Genomic DNA, 25806 nt, shown 5'->3' with positions numbered 1-25806 from the left:
TATAATAATACAATGCACTCAGAAACGTGTATCGCCAACGGGTTGCATATCTCGACTGCCATAAGAGCTGTATTCAAAATAATACTATATAGCTAATATTTCTAACACACAATATTGAAAATATGTCAACTCTGCATTTTCACTTTCCTTATACATGTAAAACTATATAGCCAATCTACAGTATGAAAATACTACTTATTGTATACAATCTACAGGGTGAAAACTAAATTATAATTTAATATTTCAACAAATATATTATTATAGTATACCTAATTATATAATATTGTGATAATATGCTATAATTTTTTTGCTCTTACTAGTTAATTTTTCAGTACTTATAGCTGGTAACAGTAAACAATATTGTATTTCGATAGACACAACATAGAATAATTTAAATATATTATGTACTTGCATGTTTAGCTGTTTAATATTAAAGCAGGTACCTATACGTATACCTACTTACTTTGTATTGACCCATTATCATTTTTTATTTTAGATTCTGAGTGGAACGATGAATGTATTGATTTTACAATGATGTGTGTTTTTTATTTTTTTATTTTTGTGTCTGTCATGACGGTTTGGGGCAGTAAAACTGCTTCGATTTTCTCCAACAGTATCTTGTTTGATGGGAAAGTGAATCTAGTTGGTTCAGGAGGTCAACATTTGAAATTTTCAATAGTTTTCAAAAGCGCCGTGAAAAACAAAAGAAAAATTAAGGAAAAACGGAAATTTTTACGCAAAATCTGTTTTCAAGAAAATTGATTTTGGTTTTTGGTGTAACTTTAAAATGAATGACTGTAGATATATGAAATTTTCACTGATTGTTTATATTTCTATTTTCTATACATGATAACATTTTCAAAATATTTTGATTTGTTTTGAGCTGTTTACGGACATTTTCCGTTTCCAATTTAATTCGTTTTTTTTTCTATGAATGTTAATAAAACTTTATTTGTTGAGAAAAATACTTGAAAATTTAATACAAGGCTCCTACTATATTGTTACAATGACATTTGAAAAATATTAAAAATCCTTAGTCACAGTTTTTTTTATTAGCATTTAAAGTTGAAAAATTGACAAAATATGGAAAAATCACGAAAATTAGCAAATTATTTTGAGTTAATAATTCGTAAAAATTTTTCTTTTTAGAACTAAGATTTTAAAATGTAATACAAGATTCCTTATAGGATTATCTACCTTTATCAAAAAAAAAAAAAATGTCTTAAGAAACTCGAATAAAATATTTATGAGCGTTTGAAATTCATATTTTTACAACATTTGATATTCACTCGATTTCTCACGTAACGATTTTCTTATTTTGTTGTAATTAAAAAACAAATGACTGTAGATACTTGAAAATTTCACTGAATGTTTATATTAGTATTTTCTATATACGATAAAATTTTGAAAATAATTTGACTCTTTTTGAGCTGTTTACAGGCATTGTCAGTTTTCAATTTTTTTAGTTTTTTTTTCTATAAATATCAATAAAGTTTTATCTGTTGGGCCAAAAGTTTAAAAAATTAATACAAGGCTCCTAATATATTGTTACAATAGCAGTAGAAAAATATTAAAAATACAAAAGCACAATTTTTTTTTATAAGCATTTAAAGATTGAATTTTGACAAAATTTATCAAATTTAAATTTGAATAATTATTTTTTTGTTAAAAATTTATAAAATGTTCAACTTTTGTATCTAAAAATTGAAAATTTAGAACAAAGTTCCACGTAAGTAATTAATTCTGTTACCAAAAAATCTAAAAAATACATTTACACAGTTTATTTTTATAGTCATTTTAAGTTCAAATTTGGACGAAATTACATATTAAAAACCTGGAATAACCATTTTAGTTATTTTGTTGTGATTGTATAATATATTTCGTGGGTATACTTGAAACTTCTTAAGTATACTATTATATATCTATGATAGTATCACGGTTTGTTGTTGATGTATAACGCGTTATAAGTACCTAATAGATATTGTGATATGATTAATATTTAATTTGGAATTTATTATAGGTACCTATTATAGGTCAATTTTTTTTTAATACCATATATAATATTATGTCTTATACCTAGACTGACATACCGTCTCCGCTCAGAATCGTTTTTCTTATACAATGATATTGTATCATTGAATTCAAATTTAATACCATCCATTATACAGTGACCCACTTGTAATCTACTGTACAGCAGAGTGACATCCACTTACCCACCTTTTTTTTTTTTCATAACAAACTTGTCCATAGTATAGAAATAAAATAAGTAATTAACTTAAGTTAAGTTAACAGAATAGGTAACTATTCAATTAAAATATTAAATGATTAATGTTTGTTACCTATTTCTACAAAACTAAAAACACGTCATAAAACTTGGGACACACATTTTTCATTCTGGGGATACAGTATTTTAGCTCCTGCTGTATTGAATGGTGTAAAATTTGAATTTAAATGTGTAAAATCGATATATAAATAAAAAACGATTTTAAACAAAGACGGTCTGTTAGCCTTTTATACTACTAAGTAATTTATTATGATTAAAGTAATTAATTTTAGTATTCAGCATCAATCGTCGTTTCAAAATGAAAAGGTTCTAAATCAATTTTTTTGAAAAATTGTTTTTTTGCATATTATTATTTAATATTTTTTGTTGTATAATTCAATCCTGAAATCGTATCGATCCGTTGATTATTCAATGAGATATAGAGAATGAAAAGGTTCTAATTCATACGTGAATGATAGGTAACGGGTTAACTTAAAAACGTTCACCTCAACAATTACAAAAATTACGTTAGAACCTTTTCATTCTGAGACGACGCAATACCTAAAACAGTAGGTTAAATTTATTTTACAAATAAAAATTACAATTTAAAATGTCATTGAATGTATAAAATATAATAATACCTAATATACTCTTCAAATTGTATATAACCACGAATAATATTTTTAACATTACAAAAATATAGGTAACAGAAATCTTATCGTTATTTATGGTTTTAACTGTACATATAAATTTAAGATTTTAAAATTCCTTATAATGATATCTACCTTTATCAACAAAAAAATGTCTATAATATGTCAATATGTTTACAACATTGGATATTCACTCGATTTCTCATGTACCTACGTACCTACCTATACCGATTTTCTTATTTTGTTTTAATTAAAAAACGAATAACCGTAGATACTTGAGATTTATATCCTAAGTTTATTTTATGGATTCCTATACTTGATAAAATTTTCAAAATATTTTGACGTGTTTTGAGCTGTTTACGGACTATTTCAAATTTCAATTTTTTTAGTTTTTTTTTCTATAAATATTAATAAAACCGTATATTTTGTTGGGCCAAAAAGCGTCAATATTTAATACAAGGATCAGTTTTTTTTTATAGTTATTTTATGTTCGAATTTTGGAGGAAATTAGGTAGGTACATAAAATAACCAAGAATATTATTATAGAATTTATTTTGTGGTAATTTTATAATATTAATTCAACTTACCGGGCACCGGCTACCGCATTAATAATAGGTAAGTAATAACAATATAAATTTCCACACTGTCAAACCGACAACCGTTACCGTTCAGAATCGTTTTTCGTATAAAATGATATTATATCATTGAATTCAAATTTAATACCATCCATTATACAGTGGCCCACTGGCCATGTATTTTTTTTATACAGCAGAGTGACATCCACTTAGCCACCTTTTTGTTTATTTAATTAATACCTATTACAAATATATTTTAATATGTATAGGTATTTATTATGTATTATTATTAAATGTGTGTAGTAAATACAATATGCGGGTATGCGTACCTATGTAATTTATTAGAAATATTATATAAAATAACATTATTTTGTTTTATTTATAAAAAAACGTGTCGAATATCAATCAGCAAACAACAGTAAAATATTATGCGCCTTTTGACTCACACGCACGCAAGTCGCACACCAAGCGGCAACTGGCAAGCATCTAATAATACGGTGTGAACCGTCGGCCGTCGCTAATTTTGTGCGTCAAATTGTTTACACGGTCGAGTTGGGCATAGTGTAACGATGCGTGCGATGCGAAACGTTATCCGTAAAAGTTTTGCAGCGAAACGTTTTAATTATTACGAAGAGGGGGAGAACCAAAAAGCACAGCGCTCCGCGGCTGTCCAAACGGTCAACGCAAACGCAATCGGTAAAACGGGCCAACGATACGCGATCTGGTGGGAACAATTTGTGCCTTCCGGAAAATTCGGAATTTTAGATATTTATTTCTTTGACGTATACTATAAATGTCTCAAGTCAAACGGTACGCGTCGACAGCGCTCCCAGTGTGCAAATTTGTTTTGCAAATAGGTACAGCGCGCGACGCCGTGATGGAAGGCGAACTCTGCAAGCTCCACCGACATAATATTATTTTTGTCTGAACGTCGCTTTAACGTTTCCGCGTACGAATGTGAAACACTTCGAATACAAATGATCTTAACCAGCGAACCCAACGTGTTCTCGTGCAACTTACTGTAGTTTTGTGCGTAGATAGCCATTATTGTTCGTACCTACGCAAACACGTTAGATTTGTGTTTTATTTTATCTTGTACGTTATCCACTCGTAACAATATCATGAGTTTGTCTAGACCTAACGATCTGCCTAAGGATCAGTCAAGTTTATGCGACAATTTGCTTGAAGGTAAGTTAAGTTCACCATGCATTGTCTTCAAATGATAATTTAGTGTACCTACCTACTACTCGACATACTATTATTGTGTTTTATTAATAGACACTTTTGGGCTTATATACAATTTTGCTATCAAATAACAAGCTTAACGTATTCAATATTTATACTATTCAACCCCATCATAAGGACTTGAAACCAAATTAATGTGTGCATTTTTAGCCACTTTACTGTAGGTAGAAGTATTTAATTAAATTGACTAAAAAATCAAAATAAACAGTCCACAATTTCATCTTTACTTTTTATTTTTCAGTTTGTGTAGGTCTGATCATCAAAACAACATAATTTTTCATTGCATTGTGTTCTATATAATATGTATAATACCTATAAGAAAATATTAATGTTTTATATAAAATGGTGATTGTGTTACATAAATTTAGCACACTACTTAATATTTTCCACTTTGGACAAAATGTGTGGATGACAATTAAGTATGTATTAATAAATAACCACCAGTTGGCCAGTGTGTTGTACAATTACGGAAGTGTGATAAATAATATAGTATATATAAGTGGTGACTTATAAGCTATTAAATTTATAAGAAATAGACAAATTGTGTTGATCTGTAAATAAGTGCATTTATTTTATTAACAATGAATATCATGATATGATTTTACTATATATTATACAAATTCTTACCTGTAAATAAGTAAACGACAATTTAGAGTCTATTCTTATGATGTTGATGTTGACATCAGAAATAGTATATATATAAATAATAAATAATATATATTATAACAATGATATAATTAATATATTTATATATATACCTGGTTGAATTATGCTATTTTTACCTTTTATTTGTTTCGGCAACAAAGCATTACTCAAAATGGTTTGAAAATATCTGTAGGAACCCGGCCAAAAAATATATTTATGTTAACACAGTGATTCTATTTTTATATCATTTATATGTATTTACCTATAACTTAAATATTATATTTATTTTTATGCTATACATTATTTAAATATTAATTGTTTTCAGAAAAAATATTTGATTGGGGTAAATATTTTGCTGCAAAAAATGTAGATGTGGTTCCTGAAGATTTTTTTCATCATGTAAGTAGTAATATATTGGTATGTTTAAATGATGGAGTTAAAACAGTTTGAAATCCATGGACACTTGCTTCTTACAGATAGACAGATAGTTTGAGTTATTTTATTTGCCAGTAAAAATGCAAGTAGCCATGGATATAAAAATTTAACTCCATCACAAATTACATTTGTAATCAAAAGATACATTCTAATAAAATACAATTTGATTTACAGATTTGTAAGAGTGAACTGAATGGAATCGAAATTGGATCAGTGATCGAGATTGAAAATGAAGATCAAAATGGATACTGGTTTGCAAGTGTATGTTCATCTAAGGGGGCTATACTACAGTATGTAAAATAAACTTTTATTTTATTAAATATATAATGGTCGCTCGTCTGTATCGAACTTAATTATACTTAACAACTACATCCTTAAAGCTTTTGAACAGCACTCTCAGGTTGACGTCATATTCACGGACTTTGCTAAAGCTTTCGACAGAGTAGATCACCAAACTCTCATGGATGTTCTGTACAAGTCGGGATTTGGTGAGCCTATTCTTTCATGGCTTAAATCGTACCTAACGGGCAGAGTCCAATGGGTCAAAGTTTTTGGACATACATCCAAAGCGTTCGAAATTCCCTCGGGTGTTCCTCAAGGAGGCCACTTGTCCCCTATTATTTGTTCACTATTTATTAATGGCCTAAAAAATGTGATACCCTCCGCCAAGTTCCTTATGTTTGCAGATGACCTTAAAATCTTTAGTCTTGTTGACACATTAAGTGACTGTAACTCTTTACAAAGTGAGCTTAATTCCATGGTTTCCTGGTTCAATTCTATTGGACTACAGTTCAATACAGATAAATGTCACAGTATGTCATTCTCTAGAAGTAGGTCTATTATCAAATATACATATATCATCAATAACTCAATCGTTGAATCGGTATCTATGAAAAAAGATTTAGGTGTTATACTCTGTCCTTAACTGAGCTTTCACCCTCATATCGAAGCAATGTGCTGTAAATCTCTAAAGACACTTGGTTTTGTGCTACTTTTATCTAAAGAGTTTAAATTGTCTGCTTCACTCAAGTCTATTTACTGTTCCCTTGTTAGATCCCTTCTTGAGTATGCCTCAGTACTATGGGACCCCTGTACGCCAGTGGATTCATCTCTTATAGAACGTGTCCAGAGAAGATTTTTAAGCTCATCAGCGTTTATTCTGAAAATTAATCATCCACCTCACGACTACCAACCAGTCATGCAAAAACTAGGTCTTGTCTCTTTAGCTGATAGAAGAGTTGAGGCTAACTTACTCTTTCTACACAAACTAATTGATGGATCTATTGATGATCCTTCCCTACTCGCACAAGTTGGTTTTAAAATTCCTTCCCGTCAAACTAGGTCATCCGCTCCCTTCGCTATTACTCCACACAATACCAATTACGACAGAAACCAACCAATTGATAGGATGATGCGCCTTGGCAATGAGAACCCTCACTTGTTTATTAGATATCAGTAGGTGTTGTATTATTACTATCATGTACCTAAAAAATGTAAATGTTTATGTCTCACTGTATATTATATCTTATGTTTGTATTATTACTATTATCTCCATAAAATTTATATTTGTAAAGTTGGGTAACTGTACCACCCACTTACGTTAAATTTATATATTTTTGTGCATTATATTGGGCTCACTGCCCGTAATAAATAAATAATAATAATAAGTAACAATATTTTGTTTTAGTTTGCATTATTTTGGTGATGAAAAAAACACCTTAGAGTTAACAGTAAACGTAAAATCGCCACGCATTCATTCTTTAAACTGGGGAAGTAAAAATAATAAAAAATGCATACTTCCTTATCCAGAGAGAATGTCATATATCAAACCAGAAATTATTAAAGAAAAAGCTCAAGATTGTGAGCAGATTGTATCAAATGTTGTATTACAAATGGTATATATTTGTATTTTATTAACTGTTTAAGGTGCAAAACAACTTTAAACACGTCCATTCTAAACTAATATGTATTTATTTCAGGGAGGTGCTCCAATTCATAGTATATTCAAGTGTGACATGTTTGTAGAAGTTCAAGATAAAGAATACCCTTATTGGGTTTGGATATCAAAAGTACAATACATTTTATAATATTAATATTTTTTTCTGCCTTAAATGTTATTTTTTACAACATATTACCTTTATTGGGTTTGGATATCAAAAATACAATACATTATACAATATTTATATTTTTTACTGCCTTAAATATATTAATTACAACACTAAAAAATGTTAACATCGAGTATTTTATTATTTTTATTAATTTAATATATATTTATTTCTAGGTTCTTAAAAATGTAGGAGGAAGATTATTTTTACAAATGCAAGGAATAAAGTGCTCTGAAAAGAAACCATTTTGGTTATTTTATTTAAATAAACGTATTTTTCCATTAGGGTGGGCAGAACAAAAAGGTTAGTTTTACTAAAATATATTTTTCTTACTTCTTAAATAATAAGCTTTATTTTATGCACAGGACTTCCATGGAGATTAATGAATTCAGATGCTAGTTTAGAAAATTCCATCGATTCTAGTGCATTACTGGATGTGTTAAAGGTATTCAATATTTATGTTAACTATCATTATATTAATAAAAATACTACTAGTTTTAAATACTTGTAATATTAAATTTGCTATAAATATAACATTTAGGTATACTTCAAAAGTATAATATTTGCTGTATTTAAAAATTAAATTTCCTTAAAATTATTTAATTTATGCTTTTTTATCTTCTTTCTAGTATTACCAAATATAAATTGTTTTTGCTAAATCAGTAATTTAAAAGCCTTTTAAAATTTGGTTCTGTATATAGATCATTCCTGTCAAAGTCATTCATAACATATTCGTTTTACAATACTTTTTTTTATAATTTTTTGATTTATATTTCTGTTATCAGCCTAAGACCCCAGAACACCACAGTTATAAAGTTGGGGATATGTTGGAAGTAATAAATCCTTATTCAATGATGGTATTTTATGTTGCTACAATTGTTAAGATCTATGATAATCGTTATTTTAAAGTTCTAGTGGATAATGACATTGATGTAGACAAACGTATCAGTTTTGTGGCTACAAAAGACAATCCTCATTTATTTCATGCAGGTTTGATTAATGAATTTATGGATAATTAGCTTTATACATATTTATTACAATATTATTTTAGGTTGGGCAAGCGAACACAAATTTTTGCTAAAAACTCCTTCTGATTGGAATGAACCATACAAATTTTCATGGTTGAAATATTTGATAAAAAAGAAAGCAAAATTTGCTTCTGTAGATAATTCATGTGTAAAAAATATAAACAATGTTCATATAGGTATGAAATTAGAAGCTGTTGATCCTTTGAATACTGATTGTATTCGTATGGCTACAGTTATAGGATTTGCTGATCATTGGATGTTTTTGTCTTTTGATCATACGAGTTGGTAATATATTTGTAAAATATAAATTTAGTAGAAATAAACTGATAAATTATTTATTTTATGAATTTAGTTATCAAGATTTACGACATTTGCGTTCAATCTATTCAGATGAAGTTTTTCCAGTAGGCTGGTGTAATAAACACAAATATAATTTGGGAATCCCAAAACCTCCATACAATGTTTCTAATGATTTTGAACATTGCTATTATTTATCAGATATTGATATTAATTTAAGTCAATCAGACGAGGAAAATGTAACAAAATATCCTCATTACTTAAAAGAAGAAATCTTTTATCACTTTAGCAAAAAGTAATTAAATTAATAGTTGCTTTATGTTTATTATTTTCTAATTGTTGTTGTTACTTGTTGTTACTATTTATATATTAATTTAAACTGTATTTTAGAGATAAACTATGTTTTGACGATAGTTTTGAAGAAAAAAATGAAGAAGGTATAACAACTGAAGATTTTGATGATGATTTACCTTTAACTTCACAAATGGAAATTAAAAATGATAGTGATAATGATTTCCCTTTAACTTCAGAAATAGAGATTAAAAATGATGGTGATGATGATTTACCTCTAACTTCAGAAATAGATATTAAAAATAATAGTGATAATGATTTAGCTTTAACTTCAATAATAGAGATTAAAATTGATAATGATGAGGAAAATTTTGAAAATGATTATGATTTAATTTTGGATGTTAAATATGAGCCTGGATTAGATGAAGAATTTTATGATGCATTATTTGTTGATGAAGCAGTTGATATTAAATCAAAAAAGATGAATAGTGCAAAAGAAATTGATAGTAAAAAAAATAAAAAAGTTAATGATGTTGTAAAAACAATAAAAAAGGTGGATAAAACTTCTTTGAATATTTTTTCTCAAAACAACAATGAAATATGTATTTACTTTAACAAAGATTGTTATTATGGTGGTCATGTGGTAAAAAAGAAAATAGCAAACTTACCTGAGAGTATTGGCCCTGGTCCAATTTCCTTGATTTTACAAGAAGCAATAACCATAATTGTTAATTTAAATTCATTTCCATGGATTGCTTTGAAGAAAATAAAAAAAAATAAAAAGATGTTATTCAACGGTCCTGGTGGTGTTGAAATGCGGGTTAGCACCAAGTAAGTATTTCATTTAATGGTCACATAATTATAATAATAATTAAACAGAAAGAAATTGTATGAACTCTACTTATTTTATTCAAGTGGGACAAGAACTCAAAATAGTTGCACCGAATCTCTTCTTCTTCCTGAATCTAAGAAGATGGCTGCAACATATTGTTCTGCTCTTTGTAATCTATTTGGCATGTGTGAATTATTTATGAATACTAAAGACAAGAGGTGTCGTCATGGTTGTAGATTAAATTATGAAGATAAAAGTCAGTGTATATTATTGGAATAGTGATTGCATGTTTTGCATTTAAAAGAATATTGATATTTGTTAATAGTTACTAATAGATTTTTCAAATACCAAACTTACTTGATAAAAAAAGTTAAAGTAATTAGAAACTTACATAACGGTAAAATTGATACATTTTCTATAGTTCAAATTGTGCATGATTTTAGTGAACCAATAATTAACAATTGTTTTAACTATATCATTGTACTACTGTGAAAAAAAAAAATTATTAATATTTTTGTTTTTGTAACTTCACTAATTTAACTGAACATATTTTCAAAAATTGTATTCTATCCTTGGAACAATCTTTATTAAATACCAATTTATCTTTTTTTTTTTTTATTCTTAAGAGATCAAGAATACATCATTCTCTTATAGCACATAACATAGCATTATTTCTTACAAAATTAGTTTTATTCAGTAGAACCGATTTTGTGTTGATGGTTTTAATATTTAAGTCCAAAATCAAACTTAAAGGTAATTATTTGATAAGGTAAGCACTTTGTCTATTACAGTATTTTGATTTATAAGCATGTTATGAGCATTTATTTATGTCAATAATAAATTAGTAAACCATACTCATAAATTGCATAAAAATTAAAATATCTTTCTAAAAACCAAATGGACACTACATTCTTACCTTTAAATTTAATAATAAGTCAATTCACTCTAAAATTAAAGCTAACATCATAAAATTGGTTTTACTGATCACATGTGTTGTTGTATATTTGTTATATTATATTATTATGTGTCTTCATAAACTTTGAGTTATTGAAAATCTATCAGATGTAAATATATATATTATATTTATATAGTTATTTTTTTATATTAAAAATAATTTAACTTCCCGTATGTTTATAGCACCACTGTTAAAACCTAAAATGGATACTGTGCTCATTAGTAAATCAAAAGTAAAAAGGTGTGAATCTCATGGTGATAATATTGTATGCCCTAAAATAACACTTTCTCAAATTACTAGTGTTGGTAAGTATTAGTTTATTGTTTTATCTTAAACAAATAACTTTTTTATTTTTAACTTCATCAATAAATATTAAATAAAAGAAGTATTTTGAATTGGTTTTTCTTTATAAAATGTTTATAGCTGAAAAAGTATTAGATTGGTCAAATGAATCTTTAGTGGCAAGGTATAAGAATTATTTGGGGACTATAACTAGTTTAAATGCACACGTAACTCGATTAAACCAGAGTCAAACTAAACTGGAATCATCACTTATAGCTGAAATTATATCAAAAAAAAATAGTCTTAGGAGAATGGATAATATGAAAATATTCAGCAATACTAAATCTAAAGTTGAAACCATTGAAGAAAAACAATTTATAATTTTTGACGATTGGTATATTGTTTATTATTAACATCTATTATATTAAACATGGCAATATTAATATAAGAATATTTCTAGGAAAACAACTTTTGAAAACTATTATCGTCAAAATTCAAGATTTCAGAAATTCAATATTGGTATAGGACAATTCGAACATATTATGATCACATCAAATCCAAAATATTGGTCTTCTAAGGACGTTTATAACTATTTGACAAATGATTTGTTTTGTAAAGATGTTGGACTGAAATTATATACAGAGGTAAATAATATTGAATTATACATATTAACAGTTATCATTGAACTATATTTATTGTAATTTTCAATCAATATATTAGGAAGTTGATGGTATAGCATTTATGCTATTAAATGAAGAACAACTTTTAGTGCGATTACAATGTACAATAAATTTAACAATAAGAATCTTGTGTCATGTAGCTGAAGTGAAATATGTTTGTTTAACAAAATACTGTAATATACAAGTAAGTATTTAAATTGTTCATTATTTAGATTTTATATAACCAATTATAAAAAGTATAATTTACTAACTAGTATTAAATTAGAGAAGAACTCAATAATAGGGAATGTTTTATTTTTTTATACTTTCTGTTCAAATATCTTAAAACGTATTTGTTTATAATAAATTGGGACATGATAATAATGTATATTTCTATAACTGGATAATGTTTTCTATATTTCACATTAGTATTAATCATAAAATAAAATATTTAATACTTAATATATTGTTATTTTATTATATTATTATATTAATAATATATTTACTAATGTACTAATAAATATGTGTTTTGTTTTTTACAGGTTGATTAAAAATTCTACAGACATTTTCTAGTTTTATATTTTTTTGGTTCACCCATATTAGACTTATCAGAAATAATATTAAATGTTTTTCCTATATCTATTTTAGGTATATAATATAATATATATATACAGGTTTATTATATTTATCATTATAATATATTTTATTCATTTTATATTTTTTTTTTTACATTAATTGTATCAATAGTTAATGTTTTTTTATATATTTAGTTAATTTACTATTTAAAAGTACTGAACACAACAACAAATATCATTAGATATTAGAAATTTAAACATTTCATATTAAAATCAAATTAACTATAAACTATTGTAATGCTGACTGCTCTACTTAATACAATGAATATTGTGAACATACTTTAGACTTTAGTTTAGAGAGTGTATTGTATTAGGTATATAATATAATACAATAACAAATTAACTACTTCTGCCTTCTGTACTAGCTATTTTATAAAAATTATTTTTACCAGCTTGTTACTTTTAAAAAACGTAAATTTGGATTTTTACAGCAATTTAAGTCATATTATTATAGTAATTATAAGATAACACAATTTTGTAGCATTAGTTTTAAATAATATTGAATTAAAATCAACCAATGTAATAGACTACTCTACTTGATACTAGAGTTGAGTTATGCTAGGACTAACTAATACAAATGTAAATAAAATAAGTATTTCATAAATTATGTCAGACTAAGTTTTCATTTAATTAAATAACTTTAAAAACAATATATATTTTTTTAGTTATTTAAAAAATATGAATTATGAGGACGTTACACTGACATATTTTGTCGTCTTCATCTTACATTTTTTTTTTTTTTTTTAATGTCCTAGGACTTTATATTATTTAGACGATCCAAACGTCTTTACAAATATGTTTGACAATTATACATATTTTACATACTATATTATATAAATTATATATATCTTATACGTTGATCGAGTCACTTCCAATGAAGTGCCTCCCACCTTAATCTAAAATCTTAAACTAAGTCATATGGTTTCAGACGCTTAAGACGTCTGATATCCTTGGAGTTATCTGATAGTTGGATGGCCAATGGATTGACATGGTGATCTAGCCTCGTCTCGTGTTTGCGAGCAAACCTTTGGATTTCGTCTGCTATTGTAGACAACATCATATCACGGTGAATTGCGTTGTTTCTTTTGAACTAATAGGCTGCAGTGTGATGGTCCGGAGAGCAATGTTTTGACAGCGGTGTGTTACTTTGATGTTAGGCTTACTGGCACAACCCCACAATTGAATGCCATATATCCAGATCGGTTTTATAATTGTTACATACAGTAGACATTTGTTTTCGAGGGTTAAATCTGAGTGAGGTCCGACTAACCAATAAAGTTTTCGCATTTTTTCTTTAATCTGAATTTTTTTTCTGACGGACGTGGTGTTTCCAGTTTAGACAAGAGCCAAGGTGCATTCCAAGATATTTTACTGAATCTTTTAATGGGAATCAGTACTATTTGGATGTATTCGGTTTTGCGTAACTATAGTTAACGTGCACCAATTTATCGCCATTGATCTTAATTTTCCAACGTCTTGTCCAGGCAAAGATATTGTCAATTGACCGCTGTGAGTTATCAGTTGCAGTGAGCTGACTATTACGTGTTGACAAAATTGCCGTATCATCGGCAAACATAGCTAATGTTATTTTATCACCGTTTGGTATATCGGCCGTATAGAGTAGGTACAGGATAGGTCCTAAGACACTACCTTGTGGTTCTCCAGCTGATATATCTTTCCATTCGGTTATCCCTTCTTCGTGTATGACTCGAAATTGACGGTCGGTCAAGTATGATTCAAGAAGTGCACATCAGGTATGTGGCAGCTGATCACGCAGTTTGATGAGGAATCCTTTGTGCCAGACTTTGTCAAAAGCCTGGGCTACGTCAAGGAATACTCCACAGCAGTAATTTTTTTCTTCAAGAGCTTTACTAATCACATTGCCCTCTTACCCTTCGTAGGATACCATTACTTGGTTCATAAAATTCTCCACTAGACGGCTCTCTTCTACAGCTATCTAAATCTATTATATTTAAATCAATGCCATCATTTGACCCTGAATTCGACATGCACTAGCAAAAAGGCCCGATTAATAGATAAATTAAATAGACTGAAGCTAATTATTATTTTTTTTTTAAAGAAAATCCCAACAATAGAATATTCCAATACATAAATATATCCCACTAAATTAGAATTAACTCTTTTTTTTTCGAAAATTAGCAAGACAATACTAGTGATACTAAATAACGTAAAAAAAAAAATTATTATAATTATACTAAAGAAATAAGTACCAGATAATTTAATTGCCCCACGTAATTATAAATAAAACTTACGAAAGGATGTATAGTAAATACTGTTGCATTATGATTGTGTTGATACTCGATTGTTATTGACAACAGTGCGATGTATAGTTGAATTGTTCCACTGACCCACTGCTTGGCGACGTTGACCTTGCCTCTACTCGTGCGGCGACGGCGCGTACCGAAACGAAGACACTGTGTAGCAACGACGACGAAGGCGATCGAACTCTCTTCGTCCGTGGGTACGGAGCGCTGTTTCACAGCTACTACGTATCAGCGGCGGTGTGTACGATAATATGAATATTATATACGACACGCAACAAAGAATATAATGGCGGCGCGTATTGAACGAATTAATACTATTTTATAAATCGTATGGACACTGTAAACGGGTTGCCTTGACGGTGGCGCAGGACGATGATGTTGGCGCGCTCGTCCGGTGATATAATGTATATATAAGTATATAGTATACACACGCGTATATATTTATATATTACACCACATCGATCGGATGTATAATATGCAAGCCGTTTCGACAATGCTGGTGGCGGTGTGTTTGATACCAATATATTATATATAATATGTATGCTATATATACCTCTAGAAACCCGTGCTTCCAATTACTGAACGAATTACTGTATTGATTTTCCGTACAGTTTTTTTTTCTTGTGATTTTCTGACGCCAAACCCGATTGCACCCAGACGACGGTTATCCACGTAAGTTCTTTAGCGATCTCCAAAATTGTGCTGTCGCAAAATTAATTACACTACCAGTACAAATGCCACGCAACGCTATCTATAAACCCATTAACTAATACACATTTAACACGGGAAGTATATGTATTTATTTTGTTTATTGGTTATTTTTATCATAATTTTATGCTGTACAATGCTTGAACACAAACGTAGTTCACGTTACAGAGTGCAGTTACATGACATGCGTACGAATCCCGTACACCTCTGAGGCCCCAATTTGGTTTGTAGTTTCAAATCCCGAATATATATGACAATACGGGATAGCTAGTATAAAAAAATTGTGACTCGTCATCTATGCCCCTTGAGTAGGTAACGAACACTCAAGAATTGTAATATATATATAGCGCATTCAAGTATTTTCAGGGGGCTATGCCGCCTACAATAATCAGTGTTTGTCTCGTATTGTTATCATATTTATTTATTTATTTATTATTTATTAACGGGCGGAGCCCTATACAACAGTTTTACGATATTTATTTTACAATTTACAATTTAATTATCAATACAAATAACACACTTAGGTTTAAAAAAAAAAGAAAAAAGATAATAATAACAATAATTATATAAGTATAATGGCAAGTATTTAAAATATTATAAAGTAGTAATTTTACCAGTCTTGATAAATGGCGCTCTCATTGGCCAACCTCATCATGCGGTGTAAAGGACTATTTCTCCCATAATTTGTAGTGTGCAAAGGAACTACGAAAGGAACGTGGTGTCTAGTAATGCGAGAAGAGACTTTGATATTAATCAATTAAAAAAAGAGAGGGTCAGAGGGAGCATCAATACGACCATCCATCAGCTTATTCAAAAACTCTATGTTAGCGTTAACTCTCCTGTCTGCTAGTGAGATGAGACAGAGTTCCTGCATCACTAATCAATAGTCGTGTGGAGGATGCTTTATGTATTAATATATAAGCTGCGCAAGATAAGGATTTTTTTTAATACGTTCTAATTGACAGGAGTCCGTTACTGTATAATGATCCCATAGGACAGATGCATACTCTAGAATGGATTGGATCAAAGAGCAATATAAGAATTGCAGTGAAGACGATAGATTGAACTCTTTGGATATATCTACGCACTATGAATTCAATTAAAATTGTTCAATAATTCATTAAAATTATTAACACAGTATTTTTTTAATATACGTCTTAAGTATAGATTAGAACAGCATTACTTGGTGCTTTTAAAGTATGTAATTTTAATATTTTATATAACATAATATCATTATAATTATTATGTTTCTTTGCTAGTGTCTATAAACTGTGCTAATGTGCTTCCACCCAGTGGCATTCTTTTTACTTTTGGCGAAAGTAAAATAAAAATCTTTCGATTGCTTGACACAAACGTTACAGAACACAATGAACTACCGACGGCTGATAGGTAACTAAAAAAATAATTAAACACCCATTAAAGTGTTTTAAAAGCTGTTAAGTCGTTAAATTTCATTAACGAATTAACAATTGGTTTTGTGATGAGAAACAATCTGTTCCAAACATAAATATTTAAATCGCATACAATTTAACATACTTGTACAATAACACCGCCAAGCCATAACATCCGGAATGTACTTATTTTGCCTATACAAAACGCCCCGTAAACCACATAAAGGTTGGTTTTTCGTTTATTATTTTATTTGTGGGAGTTTTTTTCTTGTCAATTCATTTTTTTTATTCGTCTATTATTTACATCAGCATGTTTTTTGTATAGAACCGATTAAAACAATTATATACCTAAATAATTACTAATTGTATCATTTTCATAATATTATTTATATAAATATAAAAGTCCACTACTAATGATTTATTTTGATGAACTCTAATAAACTATAATTAATATAAAATATTCGACTTACATAAATAGGACAAAAATAACGTATACGAATATTAAAAAACACTAAACAAAAGTTCTACGTTTTTTTCAAACAGAGTTCGGGTAAAATCAAAAATATTATTAATTAAATAGTAAATTCGTTATTATGACGTTGGACACATCTACGAACACATAGGTAGCTGGTAGTATTAGGAATTTTAAATATTGATCTCCCGAATGCACGAACTAGAAGCTTTTCCATTGAACCAGTCAGACCATGGCCTGAACTAATACTGACTAAAAATGTGTATATATTATATATTTTAATAATTATATATACAATATATTTTTAACATTGGTTATGGAAATATGATGTCGTATAGTCTATTCTATATTTCTATATACTCGAATAATCGGTTTGATCAGTTATTGTTTAATTTAGACATTTGACGTTTATTTTTATATTATAGCAAGTAATAGTTAATTGTACGTAATAAGTCGCCAGTCGCTATTGTTTGTTACGTGGTGATATATTTGTTAACTTAATTTAAACTTAGTTAATGTATTAAAAATATCTCTTAACTTAACTTTTAATTTAATTGAAAAAAAATAATTAACGATTCATAGTTACTAGTAAGTAACTATAACTGGCAAGTTATTGTTAGCTTAGGTGTTAAATATTTCTCAAATGAATGAAAGATAAAATAATAGATTTTATCAAAAAATATAATATGTATAACAATTAACAATAATACGATTTGAAAATTTAAATGGCGTAATAATGTTAATTTATACATGTAAACGCACATTGTTAACATTCCTAAATTAAATTGTACACACTATACACAATGAACGTGATAATAAAATTTATTCTTAACATTGTTTATGGAAATATGGAGTTATATAGTCTATTCTATGTACTCGAATAATCGGTTTGATCAGTTATTCTTTAATATAGACATTTGACGTTTATTTTTATATTATAGCAAGTAGGTAATACTGTAATAGTTAATTTTACGTAATAAGTCGTTAAATAATCATTTTCATATTAATTATAAAAATATAAAAGTTCACTAGGTACTAATGATTTATTTTAATGAACTCTAATAAACTATAATTAATATAAAATATTCGACTTACATAAATATGACAAAAATGACGTATACGAATATTAAGAAACACCAAACAAAAGTTTTGTTTTTTTCAAACAGAGTTCGGGTAAAATCAAAAATATTAATAATTAAATAGTAAATTCGTTATTATGACGTTGAACACATCTACGAACACATAGATAGCTGGTAGTATTAGGAATTTTAAATATTCATCTCCCGAATGCATGAACTAGAAGCTTTCCCATTGAACAAAATATTTTCGAAGAAAATTGAAGCAGGTTTACTTTCTCAAACGCTTATGACAGACACAAAAATAAAAAATAAATTAAACATCATTGTAAAATCAATACATTCATTGCTGCGCTCAGAATCTATAAACTAATTAATTTAACTAACTAACTTAGTAAATAAACATTGATAAATTGGTATGTTACAATTTTTATGATTAATATTTTACTAAAAATATTTGGCATTTATAATAGATTGCTTTATGTAGGTACCTATGGAATATATGATGCTTTATAATCATTTAAAACCAAATTTATATCCAAAAACTGTGATGATTGATCATTAAAAACCTACTATAAATGCACTTAAAACAGAATTTGATGAAATGGACATGCGTTTTATGCAATTTTTTTAGAGGTAGAATCGTCCCTAGCGTATTATATTTTTTATTATAATTTAAAAATCATGATTATAATTATATATATATTATTTTAGTGTACATATTATTACATTAATGTGAAATTGTGTAATCTTAGTACTTTTTACATATGTTATTACTTATTTACCTACTTTATGATGATATATTTTCTAATAATATAATTTAATATTTAATATAAATGTTTGCTTGACATTTCAAATACCTAAACAATATAAATATATTTATGTTTAATGTAATGGTAGTTTGTAGTGTAATGTAAATAGTACATCCGTGTGAAATAGTACTTTGAACATAATGTTAGTGGATATTTTTAATAATATAACTTAATATATTATTGTATATGATATCAATATATAACCTAACCTACCAAATATAATGGTATCATGACAAATATTATTTGAAAAATTAATGCGAATTAAATATTGAAATATGTTGACATGTGTTAATCATTAAATCATTAGAAATACGTTATAGTATTTGCAAAATTGTTGAAATTGTTAAAGTAGTAGGTACCTAACATAATTATAGATATACTGATATTGATAGGTATACACTATACATATAAGCGTGCGCACTGGGTTGTCATGGTAGGCACTTGACTACTCTGCGAACATACCCTCCTCAATATTCTATATTATTATCAGATAATTGATAGTCAATCATAAAATACTTTTTTATTATGGTAAATGTAGTTAAATCTGGTTACCCCACCTAAATTAGTTTTAATAACTTAGGTGTGAATAAGAATAGGAATATATACGCAATATGTGTGTGTGTGTGTGTCAATGTATTATGTACTTATGTATGACTACCCTGCCAGAAATTCTGGGCACGCTAATGCAATATAATATATTATATAGTATACATTCAATTTAAAAAAAAAAAAAATACTTTTATTTATATTAAAATACTGATTGAGTATCCGTAAAATACATTTTTATAATGGTATTTTAAAAGTTTAAAGTAAAATACTTTTTTAATTGAATACTATTATTAGTATCTCAATACATTTTCAGGATTATATCTTTCTAATATATATCTATCCTGTTTATTCTGTCCGTGTGTATTTATTTATTAATAATTATATTTACACAGACAATGTCCAATTTTATTTACAATATAGAATAATAATAACAATAGTAGTATACTTAGTAATATTTAACAATTAAAACATTATAAGTAATACAATTTATGCAAGGAATAGAATAATTCGCCCACCGCAGCGAAGAAGGTCGTATCTCTGTTTTCACAAATTTTTTTTATTTCAAGGTGTCTGGTTGTCATAATTATTTTTGTGTAGTTCTCGCAAAACTGATGGTAGCATAAAACAATCAAAGACGTCCTATACAATAAAATGCACTTACCACCGTCTTCGCAGGAACTACACAAAAAAGAGTTGACAACTTAAAAAAAAAAAAAATTGTAAAAACAGATTTGACCTTCTTCGCTGCAGCAGGTGGAGAATAAAAATTAATGATTACATAGATATAAAACCTAAAAAGTGGAAGATAGAATGGAGTTATGTGATACAAAATAATATTAAAAAAAAATTAAATAACAATCATAGTATTTGTTAATTAAATGATTATTGAATTGACCATTACATTCATTTTTTTTGTGGTTCACTAAATGTGTAAAATGCACTTTTATTTCATGAACTTTACAACTATTCAAAAAACAATCGATATCATGAAATTGCTACAATATAAATATTATTTTTTTTTCAATTTAGCTTCAAAATATACATTATGATGATTTATACCAGCGGTTCCCAAACTTTTTTTGTTCATGACACCCTAAAAATTTAAAAAAATAAGAGCGCCTCCCATAAAAAATTAAATTACAAATTTATAGTATTTAAATATACAAACATTTTTATTTTTATGACAATATAAGTTAACAGTAAATATTATTAAACTTCAATTTCAAATATTGTAAAATATTTTTATTTTTATAAAAAAAAAAAACAATGAATATTTAAACTTAATGCGATCCATGTGCTTGTTTTCCGTTTAATAATTCTTCAAAATTAGGTAGCAATGTTGTAACAGCCACACACATTTCTTTTTAAGCATTAAGTTTTGTTCGATATTTTGATATTAATACAGCAACTGCAGAAAAGCCTGCTTCGCATAAATACAATGTCGCAAATGGTAGTAGTACATCCAATGCTTTGTTGGATATTTCAGGATATTCATCTTCAATGCTGTTCCAAAATTCTCAAAGTGAAAATGAAGATCGATAATGCAATAATGCTGTAACGACATTTACGGAAATCCCGAATCAAGTATATTATTGTACGACCTTAATGCGACTTTAAGTAATACTAACATAATAGTGAAATATTTGTTTGGAACAGTTATGACATTTCAACAAAAGTATTGTTGATTTAAAAATATCAATATTTATCACTCGTCTTGTGCCTCCCCTACTAAGAGCTCCCTTAGGAGGGGCGCCTCACAGTTTGGGAACCGCTGATTTATACAATTATATTACGCTGTAGGCAGTAACTTTTCTGTTACTGCAGCAAATTACCAACCTCATGATTGACTACCAACAAACAAAGACAAAGGTTTTACATTTTTAAAATTATAATAACTACCTATGCATATAAGAAATATTAAAATTGGCCCTATTATGAAAAGTATACTGATTTAGGGCTGAGACAGATCAATTGTGTTACAATCTGTTGTTCGTCCAAAAAAACATAGCTATAATACTATTGTTTCTATTGAATGCAGTATTATTGCAATATATGGACATAATGATCAAACAAAACCATTTTGAAAACTATGCCATTGTATTTAATAATAAACATAAGTGTTATAACTTTTACACAAAAAAAGGCAGTTGCTCACTCTTTTAGACAGAAATCTTTTACAATAAATTATGTTTTATGGTTTACAATTTTGTTATACAATTTACATTCAATTTTAAAATTTGTTTATACATTTATGACATATAATGTAATTTACAATATTTTATTTCACACATTTTTAAAAAAAAATTAAGTACCTATATTATATGAATAATATTTATTTACCTGGAATTAATTAATAATTGTTAGTATAAGTATATAATATAAGTGTTTTTATTTCCCTTTTTGATTACAATATCGTTCTTCCTAATTTTCCTTATATATCCCGAATATAATGTCGCCTTAGCTCCTAAATTAACTTTTAAATTCAACTTATTACTGTCCCTTTTACTATATGCTGTTATATTTAAATATGCTAACCGTTTAACCGTAATGTTTAATAATTGTTATACCCGTTTATCTGTTCTAAAATATTATTATTGAATCTCTATTGTTAATGCACAAATATCTCTGAAGGTATGAAGGTTTACTGTTGACTGAGTTGACACCCCTCCGATGGTTCATACTTTTATCATTGTGAGTAAGTATGAGTGGATTTTCCTTCATTTGCATTGGTTTATATTTTTCCAAACTGTTGAAAATGGTGCCGGACACCCAATAATATTTCTGTTCTATTGATCATAGCGAATAAAAATCTACTATGAAAAAACGGATCTGGAAACTAAAATATAAAATTACATTATTTAATACATAGGTAGTATCTAATAATTAGGTTGTCTGTTTTTTTTTACATATATATAATAATGCCAATTAACCAATCGTTAGAATACTCCTCTAAAGGTCCTCTATTAGCTTGTCTAATACTGTCCCTATTGCTAGACAAGCCGGTACATTAGGATTAGAATCATCAATTAATGTGTGAACAAATGCTGTAACCGGTATCATTACCAAGTTTAATTTTAATAGACTTTTTAACTCTGGTCAATTTGAACCAAAAGTATAACTATCTTTTCAAAGATGGATATATTCCGTTAAGTGTAAGTCACATCTACTAAACAACAACACTTGTTCCTGAAAGACGCATTTTTCACGCATGAACAATTATGTTCTGCCCTCTAGTGGTGAGTCAGACCATATTCTGGTCGGGCACTCCTATTATCAAATGTATGTAATCAATGTTTTTTGTAATAACCAAAAAAATGTATGTGTAGTTCAGGGTTGCCATCTGTTGCCATATGTTAATTCGTTCAAATTTTCTTTTAAGACTACTTTATTTTGTACACCAAAATTATTTGCATACATAATAAAAAAAAGAGCCATATTTATAATATTATATTTTATTTCATTGGAATGATAATAAAATAAGCTTAATGATAACAAAAAAAAAATGTGTGTTCGTATTTTTAAAGGTGGTACCTCTGATGTAGTTGGTAGAAACATCATTAGGAAGTAGTTAAGTTTTTTTTTTAAACTATTGTTAATTGTTATGTCAAGAACATGCCCAATAGTGTTGCTTTTGTTGATGATTAAGTTATATTATAATTACAATAAGAAGTGTATGCTATAATGTTAAGCAGTTTGTCTAGTTATAAAATAGCTTAATTTGTGAGTTATGTAATTTGAAATGTTATACAAAAGTCAACATTCTATGCAACTAATACATACCTTTATAGTGTGGTAAATCATTGTAATTGTATTGTTGATAGATGTAACTTTTAAAGGCAACAATAATAGTGTACAGCTGGCCAGTTCCTACACTCCATAGTACTGTGAGTTTTATTGTATTATCATTGTATTAGTTAGCTAAGCATAGACAGAGTGAGTTAAATAATTATTGATATTATTATATACCTAATTGCTGTCTGTTATTAATTGTAGTGAATCATGATTAGCACCATCCATTTAATTATACTGTTAATTATCATATCTTTATATATATAATTCTACTGTACGTATGTTTGTAAGCAAACTCCTCCTAAACGGCTGGACCGAATTTGATCACAAAAATTTTTTGTATGCGTTTGAGTGACGCCCCGGATTGTGTAGATTCGCAAATCATCCGCCTAGGTCCAACCAGGGGATGTGCTCAAACGGAGATTTAGAAATTTACAGTGGAAATTTTTGTTTATAAATGGGTGCCATGGGTTTTAAAACTATTATAATAATAATTATTATTGGTTGCCATGAAATCAGTGGATTCATTCAATACTTTTAATTTTTTTGTACGCTGTATTTTGATATTATATGTATCGCAATTACGTAAATATTGAGCGTATTATACTCACATATAAGTTACGTACATAAAATAATGCCACGCCTTCATGGACGAGCAGGAAATATTGGTTGACAGGCTCGACATTCACAATTTATTATTCCAGCCATTTAAGAGGAGTTCAGTGACATACATAACTTTGATACTTTAGACTTAAATTATAAAGTTACGTACAAACAGCACTGGGTCCACGATCTACCGCAGGAGATTTAGCTTGGTACATTTAACGGGAAACAAAGTGCACGGGATCAACTAGTTATATTATATATTTTATTACCGTATATCAGGGATGGGCAACTCAATGATACTAGAGGGCCAATTTTGAATGTGCGAAAATCTAGCAGGCCAGAGAACATAGAAAGCAAAAAAAAACCTAATGTCAACTATACGCCTAAAAATAATATAATTTTACATTCAATAATTCAATACTAGATAAGAATTTATATCTGATTTTTACGGTAAGCAATATATTGGTTTTAATAATTTTATAAATATAATAAAATACAGAAAAGTCTTAACATTTTATATTTTTATAAACTAAATTGAAATGTAGCACGGGCCAGTGAAAATGGTAAGCGGGCTGCATCCGGCACACAATGTCCCAAAATACAGATCCAATTGTAATAACAATCAGATCAATAACGACAAATTCTAAAAGGACTTTTTGTTTCTAAAAAGAAATGTTATTAATAACCGTATATTATCATCATATTTATTAATTAGGTATGGGATTTATTAAAATGACAGTAAATAAAGAAAACTAATAATTTCAATGTAATTCCACCAAGTTCTTACATTCAATAAATTAAAATTATAATAAAAAGATAAGCAAGTGGGTAACGCTTTGCTATACATTACGTGTCTAGTGAGTGGTAGCTGTTTGGTCAGTATTATGGATGTGTTAAGAGGATGTGATACCCGCATGTGTTGTCTCCGTCTTACAAGTGCATAACATAGCAAATTTTACGCTCAGCAAAACACGTGTAGCTCCGTTAATTTAAAAATTAGAGTAAATTGACCTCTTATAAAATCTAAAGTTAAGATTATTATCTAGACAACCTCGTAGGCTTTTTATTATATTTTAATTTTAAAGCGAGCTATGAGTATTTTAAAATTTTTAATTGTTTATACATCTTAAAGTACTCATAACTCGCTTATAAATTAAAATATAATAAAAAGCCTATGAGGTTGTCTAGATAATTATCTTACCTTTAGATTTTATAAGAGGT

At 27.9% G+C, this 25806-nt stretch overlaps 2 protein-coding genes across 2 annotated transcripts; both read left to right on the top strand.

Annotated features, from left to right (window-relative positions):
- Positions 1 to 4351: 4351 nt before the first annotated feature.
- Positions 4352 to 9593, top strand: LOC100569057 (scm-like with four MBT domains protein 2). The gene is made up of 10 exons (XM_029491713.1): positions 4352 to 4676; positions 5704 to 5777; positions 5988 to 6103; positions 7501 to 7708; positions 7793 to 7882; positions 8095 to 8221; positions 8284 to 8363; positions 8704 to 8908; positions 8970 to 9231; positions 9299 to 9593. The coding sequence occupies exons 1-10, from the start codon at positions 4610 to 4612 to the stop codon at positions 9540 to 9542; spliced, it is 1473 nt and encodes a 490-aa protein (XP_029347573.1). The 5' UTR covers positions 4352 to 4609; the 3' UTR covers positions 9543 to 9593.
- Positions 9594 to 9615: 22 nt separating this feature from the next.
- LOC115034496 (scm-like with four MBT domains protein 1) lies at positions 9616 to 12876 on the top strand. The gene is made up of 7 exons (XM_029491711.1): positions 9616 to 10365; positions 10450 to 10622; positions 11504 to 11626; positions 11745 to 11997; positions 12064 to 12247; positions 12324 to 12467; positions 12805 to 12876. Exons 1-7 carry the CDS (start codon positions 9728 to 9730, stop codon positions 12811 to 12813), a joined length of 1524 nt encoding a protein of 507 aa, XP_029347571.1. The 5' UTR covers positions 9616 to 9727; the 3' UTR covers positions 12814 to 12876.
- Positions 12877 to 25806: the final 12930 nt, after the last annotated feature.

The sequence above is a fragment of the Acyrthosiphon pisum genome, chromosome X (genome assembly GCF_005508785.2).
Source record: "Acyrthosiphon pisum isolate AL4f chromosome X, pea_aphid_22Mar2018_4r6ur, whole genome shotgun sequence".
Taxonomy (NCBI): domain Eukaryota; kingdom Metazoa; phylum Arthropoda; class Insecta; order Hemiptera; family Aphididae; genus Acyrthosiphon; species Acyrthosiphon pisum.
The sequence above is the reverse complement of the archived record's forward strand: the minus strand, read 5'-3'. Positions and strand labels throughout refer to the sequence as shown.

Excerpts from the sequence above, each read along its gene's own strand:
- LOC100569057 (XM_029491713.1), top strand. The coding sequence starts at position 4,610 with ATGAGTTTGTCTAGACCTAACGATCTGCCTAAGGATCAGTCAAGTTTA. Across the intron at positions 7,883-8,094 it reads ATTGGGTTTGGATATCAAAA|GTTCTTAAAAATGTAGGAGG; the intron begins GTACAATACATT and ends ATTTATTTCTAG. Across the intron at positions 9,232-9,298 it reads TCTTTTGATCATACGAGTTG|TTATCAAGATTTACGACATT; the intron begins GTAATATATTTG and ends TTATGAATTTAG.
- LOC115034496 (XM_029491711.1), top strand. The coding sequence starts at position 9,728 with ATGGAAATTAAAAATGATAGTGATAATGATTTCCCTTTAACTTCAGAA. Across the intron at positions 11,998-12,063 it reads TTTATAATTTTTGACGATTG|GAAAACAACTTTTGAAAACT; the intron begins GTATATTGTTTA and ends GAATATTTCTAG. Across the intron at positions 12,248-12,323 it reads GACTGAAATTATATACAGAG|GAAGTTGATGGTATAGCATT; the intron begins GTAAATAATATT and ends TCAATATATTAG.